Source organism: Fistularia commersonii, chromosome 29 (genome assembly GCF_037954325.1).
Source record: "Fistularia commersonii isolate RoL2024-O1a breed Wild chromosome 29, RoL_Fcom_v1.0, whole genome shotgun sequence".
Taxonomy (NCBI): domain Eukaryota; kingdom Metazoa; phylum Chordata; class Actinopteri; order Syngnathiformes; family Fistulariidae; genus Fistularia; species Fistularia commersonii.
Genome location: NC_141312.1, coordinates 1,830,107 through 1,847,228, shown reverse-complemented (window position 1 = coordinate 1,847,228; position 17,122 = coordinate 1,830,107). Strand labels below are relative to the sequence as shown.

The window sequence follows — 17,122 nt, the reverse complement described above, 5'->3', positions numbered from 1 at the left end:
TCCCTGCTGTGATTGGTCGAGAGGCGGGGTTTCTCCATCACAAGGCCTCATGGAGAGAAAAAAAAAAACATTCACCCTCTCATTCACGTCATAGTAACATACAACCGTTCACTCTTTCATTCATGACGTCACAAAATGACAAACATTCACTGGTCATCAATGCAACCATTCATTCACTTTATATAGAGACAAACAACAATTCACCCTTATTTATGTGTCTTATTGAGAAAATATTCACTATTTCATCCACGTATCACAAAGAGACACAGATATTCACCCTTTCATTCACGACATGCGGACAAACAGCCACTCTTTCATTCGTGATGTCACAACATGATGGAACAAATAGGGACATTCACCCTTTCATTCACACATCAGAGACGCAACCATTCACTCATTCATTCACTACGTATAGAGACATACAACTAATTCACTCTTTCATTCATGATGTCATAAAGCGATGCAACCATTCACTCTTTCATTCACTTTATATAAATACACAACAATTCCCCCTCATTTATGTGTCTTATTGAGAAAACATTCACTATTTCATCCACGCATCACAAAGAGACACAGCTATTCACCCTTTCATTCACAACATGTGGACGTTCAACCACTCTTCATTTGTGACGTCACAAAATGATGCAACAAATAGGAACACTCACCCTTTCATTCATATGTCAGAGATGCAAACATTGACTCTTTCATTCACTTCATAGAGACATGCAACTATTCACTTTCATTCATGATGTCATAAAGGGATGCAAACATTCACTCTTTCATTCACTTCATATAGATATACAACAATGCACCCTAATTTATGTGTCTTATTGAGAAAAAAAATGAACTATTTCATCCACGCATCACAAAGAGACACAGCTATTCACCCTTTCATTCACGTCATGTGGACAAACAACCGCTCTTTCATTCGTGACGTCACAAAATGATGCAACAAATAGACATTCACCCTTTCAGTCACACGTCAGATGCAAACATTCACTCTTTCATTCATGTCATAAAGCGATGTAAACATTCACTCTTTCATTCATGATGTCGTAAAGCGATGCGAACATTCACTCTTTCATTCACTTCGTATAGATATACATCAATTCACACCTCATTCAGGTGTCCTATTGATACCAACAATATTCACGCGTCACAGAGACGCAATTATTCATCCTCTCATTCAAGTGTTTTATTGAGACATACAACCATTCACTCTTTTATTTATGTTATATGTTCTACCCTTTCATTCACAGGCCATAATGATCAATGCAAGCATTCACTCTTTCATTTGCTTTGCGTAGAAACATAAAACTCTGACCGGAAATAACAACACACCAAGGCCGCGGCGCCACTGAGAAGTTTTGAATTAAAAATAAAAATAAAAAAAACAACCCTAAACTAGTTCAATGCAGATTTGTATATATATATTTTTTTTTCAGATAGGCCAAGGGATTGTTTTAGAAATCACATTTAATTAATTTTATTGAATTGGTTTTCTTTTGAGGGCGTTGGGGCAAGACTATAAATTGTTTTAAAAAGTTAATTACACCTAATGAATCAAACTTCATTCATTTATTTATTTGCATTGTGGCGAGATGATAACGTTTTTTGTTATTTGAAAAAAAGAGAACATTTATTACATTTAATGCATTTTGTTTAAGTGGAATGAATTAGTACGAGTGTGTCTGCAGTTGTTGGTATTTCTTTTTAATTGTAATATTGTCATTTTATTTTTATGTTGTTTTTTTTTGCTTTTATTTGATTTGTTTTTTTTTTTCAAATAACTTTCGGGGTGCTGTGAATGATTGAGTTAACGGTTGGGATTGGATAAGAATCGTAGATAATGAATGAATGAATGAATAACTACATTACTGCCAGGAGTGTGTGTGTGTGTGTCTGTGTGTGTGTTTTTGTGTTAATTCAAAGGCGTATGGTTCTCCTGACTCAGTCAAGGTCTTTTTTATTCTTCCTTTAACAAAAAAAAAACAAACAAACCACACGCTTTTTTTTTTTTTGCTTGGTCACAAAGTTACACCAACATCACACGCTGTAGCCGACACGACTCAGCACTTTTTTTTTTTTTTTTTTTTTTTTGTTTTGTTTGTTTTTGAAACAAGGTGGAAGGTTTTTATTTACCGGATGCGATCAAAAAGCGCGGGAACGTCTACGAGGTTCTTATCATTTATCATATTCCATGTGTGGACGACTAATCAACCCAAACAACACGTTAAAAGCGAGAGCCACGTTTGATGGAAAAAGAAAAACAAACATTATTTTACATAGTTTACAGGTATAAACAAATATGTATCGAAGTGTAAACGCATATTCAGTGGTTAAGGCCAGAGCAGACGGGATGCAGTGAGTGACAGCTTGGTGCTTATTGACAAAAAGGCTGATTTAAGTTCACGTCCGTTTCGAGCGGCGTGCTTCACGGCGCCCGGGTTGATGGGCGATACATCCGCTGGAGGGCGGCGCCGAGTTCAGAGGTCACTTTCGAGTTCGGATTCAGACAGAAAGAGGCGGGGCAGTAGACGGCGGCCATTAAATCCATGGCGTGCGGCGTGCGGACGGCGAATTCTACCGACGCCATGCTGTCTTCTTCTTGTTCCTGGAGTTGCAATTGAGCACCTTCAGCAAGAAGGTCCATTGGAGACCCTGAATTGTCCAGATGAGCGGATGAGATCTACATGGGTGAACCCCTCCTGTCGGCCAATCACGTTTGAGATAGGCTCCGCCCCCCCCCGAACCTGACAGCGGGATAAACGGTATAAAATGAACGAATGGATGAATGAACGAGTTGTGTCTGGCTTCCCGAAAATGTACAAGGATTGTACATTCATGTTGACGCCGTGTCACTTTTGCAGCGGATGTTTTTCCAGAAGCTGCTCTGGTTTTTTTTTTTTTTTTGTTTTGCAAGCCGCCGCCCAACGTCCTTCGTCCGTCCCGGCGTCGGTCACTCGTCCTGTCCGGAGGTCCACGCCTCATCTCCACGTACAAACAGGGGTTTCTACAGGGGTTCCAGGAGCGGTCCATCCGTCACCAGCTGCAAGCTACGTTTCCAAAAAGTCTATGACAAAACATCTCCCCTCTCTTTGGATGCTGGTTCTACAGCTAACAGTCATTTAAAACAACAAAGAAAAGGTTTCTCCCGCTGTCTGGACGGCTGAAAACCAAACTTTTCTCCTTCTTAGCGTCCACAAGGATCGATGGAGCTATTAGCAATGCTAAGCTCTCTGCTAATCGAGCTACACAACAAGCGTCAGTCATCGGATGTTAAGCAAGGCAGGTTTCTCTCGGTCCGAATCCCGAGCCCAAAATTGAGAATCTGTGAGCTCAGATGTGCGCATTATGACACTCCTAACGCCGGACGTCCGATATTGGACGATGACGTTGCTCGATTTAGGTTTCTAGCCGCCTCTCTGACGCCTTATTCTTCGTTTTTAACACACGGACAAAATTTTTCATCCCGAGCCGAGCTGACAAAAAAATGGACTACGGCAACGATGCTGTTACCCATCCCCGATTAGCGATGCTAATAAAAACAACAAAATGATGGCGTCCGGAGGACGCAAAGAAAAAAAAAATAAATAGGAAGATCAGCAGAAGTTCCATCAGGCGGCGGAGAGGACGGCTCGCTGAGCTTTAGCCGGGGGGCTCGACGGCGGCGGCCTCCGTCCGTCCCACCCTCGCAAAGTGGAACATATCTCCTAAGGATAAAGAATTGAGAGGCTATGACAGCAGTAAATTGGCTATTTCCTCCCCCGAGCCTCGCTCCAGACCCCCCTCCCCTCGTATGCTGAGTACTTTGAATCGGGCCGTAATTGCTTATGTTGCCTTTTCTTCATTTCTACCTTGGAATTTAATCTCGTTATTTTTTTTCTTTTTATCCTCCTCCTCCCTCCGTTTGCTCATTACTCACCCCGGCGGGAATAATAACCGGTGACACGTTCACAAAAGGAAGACGGAAACAAAGGCGCTCGGCTCGGAGGCGCGCGAGGTACGAAAAGCCAAAAAGGTCGAGAAGACCGCTCCTCCGCGTAATGTACTTGGTTGTCATGGTGACATCACATTAACCGCCGCCTTCGTGCGGGGCGAGTGTTACCGCGAGCAGCTGGACGGTTTCATCAGCGGCGGGGAGGCGGGGGGGGGGGGGCTCGGCGCCACCCGAACGCCGAAGGACGGCGTTCAAATTGCACCGATCGGCACGAGAAAGTAGTTTTTGCCGCTTTCGCTTCGGGACAGTTAGCATCCCGCGGATCCGTAGCATGCTAGGGGACGTCTATGTACAGCGTGGGCTAGCTCGCCGCTACCTGGCGCCGCAGGTGTGGATCGGCGGGTTGTAAAAAGCGACTCTGGGTGAACCGTAGAAGGAGGGAGCGGATGGGACATGAGTCATGAAATGAAAATCAAAAATGCCACGTGCGCTCAGCCGCTCATGGGTTTCGGGAAATGGGAAGTGAACGCCGCCTCAGGCGACGCACTTGTCATAAAAGGAGGGGGCGGCGGCGGCGGCGGCGGCGGCGGGGCTGCACTTTGAGAGCGGCGGCGTCGGCTCCGGAAAGAGTATTTGCCCTCGACGGCACTCCTCGGTTCACTCGTGCACTCGCGCGCACCAGTCCGTGTTTGCAGGATCGGTAAAAAGTACGGCGGCGGCGCTTTCAAACGACGGGAGATTCTTTCCGTTCCTTCTTCGCCCTTCAATCCGAGGGACGTGATTGGCCGTGGGAGTGAGCGGAGGATGAGGGGGGAGGCGACGGGGAGGACGGCGGGGGGGGGAGGGGGGTTAGAAGGTCCCGCTATCCCAGTCCAGAACCAGGACGGACAGCAGCAGCAGTAGCGGGAACGCCGGCGCGGCGCGAGCGGCGGCGCCGCCCTCCACGCCGCTCCCCCTGGCGCCCGACTCCATGTTGGAATCCTTCTCGGAGTACGGCGGGATGACGTTCAGGTTGTCCCTCCCTGCTTCCTCCTGCTGCTCCTCCTCCTCTTCTTCTTCTTCTTCTTCACTCCCCTCCATCTGGGAGAAGAAAGAAAGTTTGTTCAGGCAGGATTTTGGCTGATCTGACAAGGTCGTTTTTCCGGGAAAAGTTTTTTTCCGTTGGAAACTTTCTTCAAAATGATACCGATTATATATATTTAATTTAATGATAATCATAACGTTGTGATAATATTATAAAGATTATGATTAAAAATTTATTGTATCATTACTTTTATTATTATTATTATCACTATTAAAACAATCATGAATTACAGTATAATTTAATTACAATTTTAAGGAAATTATTTGGAGTTATTATTTAAAATGATACTAATTATAAATCTTTAATTTAATGATGATGATAACATTGTGGTATCAATATTAAAACAATCATGAAATCACAATATAATTTAAAAATAATAATAATGATAGTTACAGTATTTCCATAATATTAATAATATTCTTAATAATTCTAAGAATAAATTATTATTAGTAGTAGTAATGCTTTGGGTGTTTTGGGGTAGTGATAAAATAATAATTATAATTGTGGAGGTTCTCGGTCATCCACATCAAATGGTGTGATCATATTATCATATTATCAATAGTAATAAATTACAATGTAATTGATGACGGTAATGGCGAAAGGATGATCGATATGTTATGACTTTATAAGTTTATATGATTATTACTGTTACATTATTAATTATTTTACAATTTATTCATATTATCAATATTGTTATGTGTAATATTCATTACACTAGCAAATCTAATATATTATGTTCCGATATGAATATTATCATCAAGATAATAGTCATAAATTGCAATATAATTATAATGATAAAATCATAACATTATTATATTAGTTGTATCTATAATTTATATTTATTACTGTTGTTGTTGTTGTTGTTGTTGTTGTTATTATGTGTATTATTAATTCATAATAACACTTTTAAATATATTAATAAACATCAACATTGATATTACTAAGAATAATGATTATTAACTTGATTTGCACATTACAATCAATTTCCACACATCATATTCTTTATCCATCCAAACATATCGATCATCTTTTTTGGGGGAATTTTCCAAAAGTGTGTTATTCATGCATCCGACCGTTGCAGTAAAGCAACAACACCAGAGACAGCGTGTGTTTTGATAATCACTCTGAGATGCATCTGTCCTGCTGGAGATGAACTGACGCGTGAACCGACTCATTTTTCCATCTTCACGTGGAGACAAATACCCGCGGGAACGCAATTACTCTGAGGTGAGAAACTTTTTTTCTCTCCGAGGTTATAATTGAAACACCGTCATATCAGCTTCAATCGATCCAATTACTTTTATTTAGCGGCATGAAAAGCGAATACCAGAGAATTGCACTACCGCACGTCGTGTTTTCCCCCCTCGCCGCCGTACATCGAATTATTTTTCAGATCCGTGACTTGTAAACTATTTTAAAATACAACCGCGTGCAAAAAAAATTGTGTGTTTTTACTTGACGCCCATTCCTGGATTTCCAGTCGAACATCGAGTGTCAAAAACACGGCCCACGTAGCGGCTAATCGTGGCTAAACAGCAGGATTTCATATTTAAGAGTAAAAGTAGGAACAACTTTATTTATCCCGAAAGAAATTGTTGTGCCAGAGTTTCAAGTAAAACCTAACAATAATAAATAATAGTAGGAAATTGTATAAACAGTATAAAAAAGGGGGGAGAATAAGAAATACAAATAAAATAAAATAAAATTAAATATTAAATAAAATAATAGAATAAGATATTATAAGATATACAATAATATAATATTAAATAAGAAATACAAATAAAATTCATATTTCATTATATTTCTTATTCTTCCTCCTTTCTACTATTATCTATTACTGTTATGTTGTTTTTTTTTACTTGAAACTCTGGCACAACAATTTCCTTCTGGATTAATAAAGTTGTTCTCATCTCATCTCATCTCATCTCATAAAACTATAAAGTGTCTAAGTAACAAGTCAAGGCATAAAGTGTCTTAAGGTCTTACGAATTAAGAATTTACAAGAGTATGAAAAAATATAGCACATGCAGCTGTTATAAAATGAAATATTGCACAGTTATGAATATATATATAGATCAATTATTACGATTTACAATAAGTGGATGTTTGTTTGTTTTTTATGGTTTAAGATTTTGAGATTCCCTTAAACCATAAAAAAAAAAAAATCTCACCCAATTACTGTAAATCCTAATAATTTCTCTGTATATATATTCATAAGTGTGCAATATTTCATTTCATAACAGCTGAACCGCTCTTCCCTGATCTTCCGTGACGCCGCCGCGAATGAGCGATTCGAGCTCTTCTTCCACCTCCATCCGATTGGCCGATACTCACGCTGTTGAAATCCGGGAGCGCGTCGACGCCGAGGTGGACCCTCTCCTGGTAAACTCGCGAGGAGGGCTGGGAGGCCGGCACGGGAGTGTGTTCCACCAGAGGAGGTGCGGAGATCCCCATGGAGCTGATGGCGCCCCCTGAAATAGCGGCAGCGGGGGAGCGCTTCACTAGCCGGCCTTGAGCGGCACTTTAACAAAAAAAAAAAAAAAAAAAAACACGCGGCCGAAGTACGACTGAGTGCATTTGACGCTGGGAGCGTCGAGCGGAGGAAATGGCGGCTCTCCGTCTAAAATTGTGACCTTCCTGGATCCGTTTTTTCTTTTCTTTTCCATTTTTATGACATGTTTAAGACAGCGGAGCAGCTCAGAGAGCGTTATTTCCTTTGTTGTGTGAATGAATGAAAGGTTGCGTTGCTCTTCTTCTTCTTCTTCTTCTTCTTCTTCTTCTTTCGGCTTTTCCCTTCAGGGGTCGCCACAGCGAGTCAACTTTCTCCATCTAACCCTATTCTCTGTATCCTCTTCTCTCACACCAACTACCTTCATATCCTCTCTCACTACGTCCATAAATCGTCTCTTTGGTCTTCCTCGAGACCTCCTGCCTGGCAGCTCCACCTTCAGCAACCTTCTACCCAGATCTTCACCATGAACACTCCTTTGTTCATGTCCAAACCATCTCAATCATCACTTTGTCTCGGTCATACATTTCCTGCACCCCTGTGACAAATTCTTCTTCTTCTTTCGGCTTTTCCCTTCAGGGGTCGCCACAGCGAATCCACTTTCTCCATCTAACCCTATTCTCTGGATCCTCCTCTCTCACACCAACTACCTTCATATCTTCTCTCACTACGTCCATAAATCTTCTCTTTGGTCTTCCTCAAGACCTCCTGCCTGGAAGCTCCAATTCCAGCATCCGTCTACCAATATATTCTCTATCCCTCCTCTGTCCATGACCCAACCATCTCAGTCTGGCTTCTCTGACCTTCTCTCCAAAACATCAAACATGTGCTGTTCCTCTGATACTCATTCCTGATCCTCTCCATCCTGGTCACTCCCAAAGAGAACCTCAACATCTTCATCTCTGCAACCTCTAGTTCTGCCTGCTGTCTTTTCGTTATTGTAACAGTTTCTAGTCCATACAGCATCGCTGGTCTCACCACTGTCTCGTCCACTTTTCCTTTTATTCTGGCTGAAAGTCTTCAATCTCTTTGTACCCCTGACACTTTTCTCCACCCATTCCAACCTGCTTGGACCCGTTTCTTCACCTCTTTTCCACACTCTCCTACGCTCTGGACTGTTGACCCCAAGTACCTGAAATCCTCCAACTTCTTGATCTCCATTCCCTGTAGCCTCACCGTTCCACCCGAGTTCCCCTCATTCACACACATATATTCTGTCTTGCTGCGACTAACCTTCATTCCTCTCCTTTCCAAAGCATACCTCCACCTCTCTAGATGTTCCTCTACCTGTTGTCTGCTCTCACTACAGATCACAATGTCATCTGCAAACATCATGGTCCATGGGGATTCCTGTCTAACCTCATCTGTCAGCCTTTCCATCACATTGCGAACAAGAAGGGGCTCAGAGTTGATCCCTGATGGAGTCCCACCTCCACCTTGAACTTCTAATGGTTGCGTTGCTCTATCTAATGAATATATGAGTGAATTAAACCACTAGCGTCCACTAGCTTAACTTTTTGCACGCCATATTTATAATAATGTTTACACTACCTATTTATTGTGAATACTAATGGGCAGCAAAGTAAGAACTTCATTGGACAGCGAAACACATTTCCACATTCTTGAATCCTGAAACCGCAAACTTCTTTGTCGCGGCGGCGAGCCAAGCTTTTCAAAGAAACGTGCCGCAGCGTCTGCTGCAAACATGGAAAAAATACAAAGTGCTAGATTTCTGTTTTCCCTCCCCGGGCTTGGAAACGGCGAGATATCCAGAAATGATTTGCGTTCCATTAATGTTTTAAATTCAGTGATGTTAATCAGCTCCAGCTGGCGGTTAGCTTGGGGTGTCTTCCAGGACGGGGGGGGGCAGAATAGCAAAAGGCTGTGCCGCCTCGCTCGGCAGACCGCGGATACAGATAATGGACGCGGGTCAGACGGATGCCAATATAGCCGCCGCCGCGTGTCATGAAAGTGCGCCGAAATGTGAGGGAGCGCGTCAAAAATAGAGTTTTTGTAAGACGTGGGTTAATAGACGAGACGGCAACACCTGAGGGGCGAACAATCCACCGCTCTCCATTGACTTCGTAACGCATGAAGGAGTCTTATTGTCTCTCAGATACAATATAGTTGAAAATGATTAAAAGCTACTGTGCCACTGCGTGAATTACCAAAAGCGTGAAAAAACCCAAATTCGCTTTTTGGCGAGTGAAAAGAGAAATTTGCCAGTGGGTGTGAAAAATTGAGAGATATTGACAATATAAATGATGTGTGCAAGAAAAACAAAGTCTTTGTCAGATTGCCCAGATTTGCATTATAAAGGGACACTATTTCTGCGAGTTAAATTTCAATTTATTTATCTTATCTAGCGGCATGGAGGAAAGAGAGAAACACGCGGTTGCATTATTCTGATCGCAAATCACAAAGCTAAGCACAGTAGCAATGCTAACACCATCAGGCACTGAGGATGGCACATGGTTAACACGTCGCCTGCTAACTGTAGCAGCATGCTAACATCTTACGCTGAGGAATTTGTAAACGACAACATGCAGGTGTATGGTTAACATGTTGCCAGGCTAACTACAGTAGCATGCTAATGCATAGTTAACATCATCGCACAAGAAGGAACATGCAAATAACAACATGCAGGGATATAGTGAAGATGTTGCCTGGCTAAATTAGATAGCATGCTAGCACACAGTGAACACCAACCGATATGAAGGATAGCGCAAACAACAACATGCAGGTACATGGTTAACATGTTGCCAGGCTAACAACGGTAGCATGCTAACATACAGTAAACACCGTCCAACATGCAGGATGGCGCAAACAACAACATGCGGGCATATAGTCAAAATGTTGTCCAGCTAACTATGATAGCATGCTAATACATATTCAAAAACCATCTCACACAGAAGATAGGTCAAACAACAACAAGCAGGCGCATAGTGAACACGTCGACTGCTAACTAGAATAGCATGCTAACACCGTCCAACGCTGAGGATTTTGCAAACAACTAGATGCAGATACATAGTTAACGTGTTGCCAGGCTGACTATGGTAGCATGCTAACACAGTTAAACCCATCTAACAGGGACAATAGTGCAAACGATTTGCAGGGACATAGTGAACATGTTGCCTGGCTGACTATGGTAGCATGCTAACAAAGTTAAACCGTTCAATATGAAGGATAGCGCAAACGACAACATGCAGGCGTATAGTCAACGTGTTGTCTGGCTAACTACAGTAGCACTGTAATACATATTCAAAAACCATCTCACGAAGAGGATAGTGCAAACAATAACATGTTGCCTGGCTAACTACGGTAGCATGCTAACACACGGTTAACGCTAAAAGCCCAACACTCAGCTGAAATACAAATCATGCCTTTAGTGCTGTTCGGGGAAACTATCCTTTTAGCTCTTCCCACAACTGTTACCCTCCACGGACGGATCCTCTGGTCGAGTATTTCGGTTCAAAGGGTTTGAGATACGAGTTTGACAAGTCAATCGCACACTTCGGTGCACAAGGAAAGACAGCATTTAGGTCTATAGCATGGAGGGGGGCGTGAGTGTGAAATTGTACAAAGCTGTTCAACCTTATCACCCGTAATGATGCTGGGATTCTGCAGCTCAGCGCCGACCTGCGTCCTTTGTCCTATCATGTTTCCAGATGAGGAAAAAGGAAGATCCGGGAAAAACCGGACACCAAACCGTCGGTCGCTTCGCACTTAACAGGGCGAATGCATCGCCGCTCAAAACAAAAAAACGTGATTTACAAAAAAAAAAACAAAAAAAAACCCTGGCATCGATTCCACCGGGATGTAATGGATTCGGTGGAATCCGGGCCAGAGAGAAACCACATCCAGACGGGAAACCGAATCTCCATCCATTACGGCCCATTTGTATAAATACGCATGGTAAAATATAGAAACTCACGCAGGCAAAGGTTGTTTCTGAACATGTGCAGGATGCGCTGGCAGCCCTGCCATTCGTTGCCGCTGCCGTCGCACGTGCACCACTGGGACACCTCCGTGCTGCTGTTGCTCACGTAGTTGGGGGTCATGATGGTTCCTGGGTCGGAGAAAGAAGCGAAGAAAGACGCTAACTTTTTTTTCCGGCCACCGCGGCGGCAGCTATGCGGAGTCAGAGTCAACAGTTTGCCATCTGTGCGCGCCGATAATTAGGTAAATGAATTACTTTTGAAGATTACATTCGGGGGGAAAGGGAGGGTGAGAAGGCGCCATGCGAGCGAAATTTCCAAAGTTTGGCAGCGGGGAACGCCGTTTGAATATTTATTCTCCCCTCCCCCTTCCCTACCCTCTCTCTTCGGGGAAGTCGTTTCCGTGCAACAAAATTAAAATGATAAAAGAAAAATATCACGATTAGACACCTACTGATGATTTGTAATAATGAGACCTCGGAGAAGTGCTCCATTTTATTCTCCCCTGGCCATTTAGCTTCTTAACGCATCTTTTTCCATCACGTTAATTTCCTCACCTATGAGTCCGGCGTAGGCCTTCAGGCACATGGCTCTGCTCTCGCGGGCGCAGCCGGACGCCGACAGGGACGACGGCTGGCAGTTGTGCTGGAAATCGGCGAAGCGGGATCTGGTGCAAAACGACACGGAAAGGAGAAGAGAGTTTGTTTTTTTTTTTTTTTTTTTTTTTTTTTTTCAAAGCGGCCCGACAATTTCATTTCGGGGTGCTGGGGGGGGAATTCCGAGGACGGAGCTGAAAAACAATAAGGAGATAATGGAAAACGCACAAAATAGAGATAGGCTACCGTGTGTGTGGGTGTGTGTGTGTGTGTGTGTGTGTGTTCTCAGCAAATTCCCCGTAAAATGTCAATTGTTTTCTTCCCTTTGCACAACGACGTTAAATGAAAAGACACAAAAAAAAAAAAAAATCAATAACCAATATCGGCTGACCTCAGCAGCTACAGACATGATGGCTTTTCTCCCGGGTGGAGACGACTTTCTTTAAAAAGCAGATGTGAACAATCATTCACTCAAAAGTGATCGACGGATATTTATCATAAAATAAAACTCTATCTCCTCTGCTCACTTTCATATATTTATCTTCGCTGTTGTGTGTTTGATATTCCGACTATTTTCCATCGTAAACACTGCACATCTTAAACATTGCTACTTATTTTTCCTGTTTTTGCACCAAACACCATTATAAAAACTGACCTTTGCGCTAAATTGTACAAAAAAAAACAAAAACCTCTGCTGCTACTCTCTCATGCCATCAAATAAGATAAGATAACATAAGATAAATTTTATAGGGGAATTTTTTTGGCACAGCAGCATAACTAGTAATAAGTGTCAATAAATATGAATATAAATATAAATAGACAATTAGAAAAAAGCAACAGCAACAACATCAAGGATAAGAATGGACAACAGAATGGAAAACAAATAAAAGAAAAAGGGTGAAAATAGACCAAAAATAAACAACAACATAAACAGAGTGACAATAGCGATGACAAGAATAAATGAATAAAATATTCAAATTTTCTGAGATAGTCCTGTATGTAATGAACCTCTATAAAATACATGACGAATTAATATTAAAAAAGAATTGATGAAATTAAACCCTTAAAATATTGTTGAGTTAAAGGAGAAAATCTTGTCACTGTGGGAAAATTTGCCACTAGAATTTATTATAAAATCGGTTGTTAGCTTTTGTAAGAGGAAGTGTAATGTTTACAAAGCTAACGATTGCTATTCTTCTAATCATTTTAATTTTGCCCGTTTTTTTGCTTTTATTTTTGTGTTTTTTATAGAAGTAAGAAAAGGAAAGATCGTTTTAACAATCAATTTTTTTCATCAAAAAATCATTTTGTTTTCAAATTTTGAAGCAAAAAAATACATTGCAAAGTTACTTTTTCATTTTTTCCTTGCCTGTTTTTTTTTTTTTTTAATGCATGAAAGAAAAAACGCTGTTCTAAAGCGGGAGGATTGTCCTGGAGAGCTCCAGCTTTGTCCTTCACCCTCCCTACTAGCTTGTTGAGCCGAATGTCGTGCACGTCATACCTCATAGTTTCATGTAACAGTGCTAATTTACATTCACGTATCATGATTCTTATTATTTTGCTCATTTCACGTCACGGTTGGATTGCGAGAAACGTCTTCTCCGTCTTTCCGTATGTCCAGTACATGCAGAGAAATGAACAATAATGCTGATTTAACTTGACAAAAAATCTCATTTTTGTCGGGTTTCGCTGGACGGGCAAAAAGTTTTCTCGGGGGACGATATATCTGCCGAAAGGCCCGATACCAAAGACGGCTCTGATCGGGCTCTAATTGAAGGCGGACGGATAATAAAGCGAGACACAACATCATTCATTACTGTACGATTTACATTCAGATAGGGCGTCGTGGGAGGAGCCTATAAATCTAACAGAATATGCATGGGAGCACATTCCGGCGATAAAAAGCCCCGTTTCTATAAATCCCCGGACACCTCTTCTATCCTCCCTCGCTTTCCTCGGGCCTGCAGACGTCTCGTCCGCCGGCGCCGGTGTTCTTTTCACACCGGCGGGCGATTTAGTCCAGACGAGCGGCGTGAAATTGCGAGATGTTACGGTATGGTGCTGTGATGCACCGCAGATTTATGCTTTCCACAGGCTTGCCGGAAAGTGCGCGCATGTGTGTGTGTGTGTGTGTGAGGATGGAGCTATTACTGGACAAAAAAAAAAAAAAAAAGATTGCTGACTGTGCTAAAAATGGGATTCCTATAGCTATAGGCAAGTGCACTTTAAGTATATTTAAGGCAGGCTGATGATGCCACTCAAAGTGAAATTTCACACCGGTCTTGCAATCAAAACTGTGCAAAGGGGAGGAAAAAAAAGAAGGGATTTCAACAGTTTTGGCCAAATGTGAGAGGAGAGAGAGAGAGAAAGCATGCAGAAGAGAAGATATCTCCTCTCATCTCAGCTGAAAACATGTCATTATTCATCCATCCCACCCTGCGTATATACATTATACATAGTGGCGAGACTTGAGAAGGTGTGTGACAGAGGCAGAGCTGGAGGTCGCGGAGATGAAGATGCTGAGGTTCTCTTCGACCAGGAAGGAGTCCATTATGTTAGATGTTTTGGAGAGAAGGTCTGAGATGGTTGGCTCGTGGACAGAGGAGGGATGGTGATGGATGTCGTGAGGGTGGATATGAAGGTAGTTGGTGTGAGAGAGGAGGTTAGATGGAGAAGGTTGATTCGATGTGGAGAAAAGCCTGGGTGTCCATACAGACCATAAAGTAGACCGGACTAAAAACATAGATACAAGAAAGGTCAGAGGCGCCTGTTCTTTCTCAGTAGACTCAGGTCTGCAGAGCCAAGCTGCAGATGTTTGATCACACGGTGGTGTCCAGGGTCATCGTCCACGCCGTAGGGGCGCTAGGTCGAAGGTGCTCGACGCTAACAGGCTAAATAAGCTCGTCGGGAACGCCGGCTCCGTCTTTGGAGCTGAACTGGACTGGTTAGCGGTGGTGTCTGAGAGGAGGAAGAAGCTGCTCGGTGTCAGGGAGAGCTACTTTATAACTCCTCCTATTTCTGCAAGAAGGAGCCTGACAGCAAGAAAAAGTCATGTTTCAAGTGAATGGATGTAATGTTGGAGTTCCTTTAGGATTAATGAAGTTCTATCCCAGCCAAAAGTTGGCGGCCTTCTGCCTCGACCGGCCGAGAAGGTCAGAGAGACAGAAAGCTGTATCCGTAGTGCTAACCGCTACATGCTAATAGATACAAATCAGGCGCGGAGTGTAGAGCGATCGTCCTTGGAATCGAACTTTCTTGGTTCGATTCCTCCTCGTGTGTCGAAGTGTCGCTGAGCAAGACGCTGAACCCCTAAGTGCTGCCCCGCTAATGCTAGACGGCGTGCTAACTCATCCATGCTGGGTTAAGTGCAGACAACGAATTTCCCGCAAGGGATAAATAAAAAAAAATCAAAACAACAGCTTTGATATTCATAACAATGATAACAACGACCGGGGAGAGAGGTTGACGTTCTTCTCGCGTTTTTGCGAAGGAACGCGAGCGCAGACATGGAAAGCCTCCTCGCGGCGTAACCGTAGGCTAGGCTAACGCTAGCCGTGTGTCGTTCGGGGCTTCTCACCTGCACAGCTCGTCCCTGGAGCAGTAGTTCTGCAGGCTCAGGCAGTTGGGCTTCCCCGGCCTCTCCTCCCCTCTCCCGTTCTCCTCGTAGGAACACGACGGCACGATGGTTTTCCTCCGCCGTTCGCCGCACAGCGTGTCGGAACAAGGGCAGAAGAGCAGCGCGAAGCTGTACTCCTCCGGCACTCGCTCCAGGAAGCGTCTCAGGGCGCGGTGGCATTTCTGCCGGTTGCAGCTGTTGTCGGAGGCCGGCGTCCTCTTAGTGCAGGCCACCACGTACTCCGAGCGCAGGGAGCCGCATTTCTCGTACAGGCCGCAATCCTGCGCCGCCTTCAGACACTGGTTGTGGCCGTCCACGGACAGAGAGGAGGCTGGAGGGGGTCGGCAAGGGCGCGTTTTCAAAACACCCGCGGGGGATTTAAACATTACATTACATTTTACATTACATTGCATTTGGCAGACGCTTTTATCCAAAGCGACTTACAATAGAGGACATAGGGACTGCAAATACACTTGCAAATACACGAAGCACAGGAAATATACAAAACAGTAAGCTTGGGTTAGTGAGTTTCTTTTTTTTTTTTTTTTTTTGACAAAGACATATACACACACTGCATAGCCTAACTTGCTGCCTAAAGTCCTGAATCTAAACCCGATCTCGTACCTGCCATGATGGAAGCCATGTGGGACATCTCGATGTTCCTCACCAGGTTCACCTCCAGCTCCTCATACGGCGACACCTCGTACTCGTCGTAAGCTGAAACGGCAACGGAGAGCGTGATGTCGGTGAGGATCCCGCCGGCGGGGGAGTGGACGGCGACGCGGGGCGACCCACCTGCGAACCTCACGGTCCAGTACACCCTCAGGCAGTGCTCCTCGCGCCGCGAGCCGCGCTGACATTTGCACACTTGAAGAGGGCGATAACGCTGCAAGGAGTTCTGCGCCTCCAGGCACTCCAGGCGGGCCTCCGCCTTGAGGGGCGACACCGCTTCCTCGGCGGCGCAGTACTCCAGCAGCCGGTAGAGGACCATGCAGGACTGCTCCTGGATGCAGCCCTGCTCCGCCACCAGGCAGTCCAGGGACGCAGACACCGGCGTGGAACCTTAAATTTAAAAGCGGCGTTACGAGTAAGCCGTAAAAACCCGCCGACGTAACGGCGCTATCGTTATAATTAATAGATGTACATTTTTTTTCCTCTTCATCGCCGGCCCTCGTTGACTCACCTTGTTTTTTTTTTTTTTTTTACGACCGCCCGTCCCACCGCCCCGCCTCCTCCCTATTTCTCTTCATTTAAAATAAAAGCAAAAAAAAAAAAAAAAAAAAAAAAATCGATGCGTGTTTTGTCGACACAGTTGTTTATGCCGTCGAGGATTTATGTGTCCATCTGGGCTTTTTTGGAAAGTCTCCAGCTGCGAGTCATCGAATTTTTGCGGCTGTTTTGAAACAAAAAAGAAACGATATCGTCCCGGAGTGAAATCT

At 43.7% G+C, this 17,122-nt stretch overlaps 1 protein-coding gene and 1 long non-coding RNA gene across 2 annotated transcripts in view; one reads left to right on the top strand and one right to left on the bottom strand.

Annotated features, from left to right (window-relative positions):
• Positions 1 to 17,122, top strand: part of LOC147216591 (uncharacterized) — a 92,815-nt gene that overhangs the window by 57,257 nt on the left and 18,436 nt on the right. The window lies entirely within an intron of this gene.
• LOC147216592 (GDNF family receptor alpha-4-like) overlaps positions 1,951 to 17,122 on the bottom strand; it is a 30,599-nt gene continuing 15,427 nt past the window's right edge. Inside the window, exons 2-8 of the mRNA XM_086177484.1 lie at positions 16,479 to 16,745; positions 16,308 to 16,400; positions 15,645 to 16,014; positions 12,029 to 12,138; positions 11,468 to 11,602; positions 7,359 to 7,495; positions 1,951 to 5,020 (exon numbers count right to left, since the gene is read on the bottom strand). Of these exons, the coding sequence (XP_086033610.1) occupies positions 4,790 to 5,020; positions 7,359 to 7,495; positions 11,468 to 11,602; positions 12,029 to 12,138; positions 15,645 to 16,014; positions 16,308 to 16,400; positions 16,479 to 16,745 (1,343 nt within the window). The 3' untranslated portion in view covers positions 1,951 to 4,789. The remainder of the gene's footprint in view (positions 5,021 to 7,358; positions 7,496 to 11,467; positions 11,603 to 12,028; positions 12,139 to 15,644; positions 16,015 to 16,307; positions 16,401 to 16,478; positions 16,746 to 17,122) is intronic.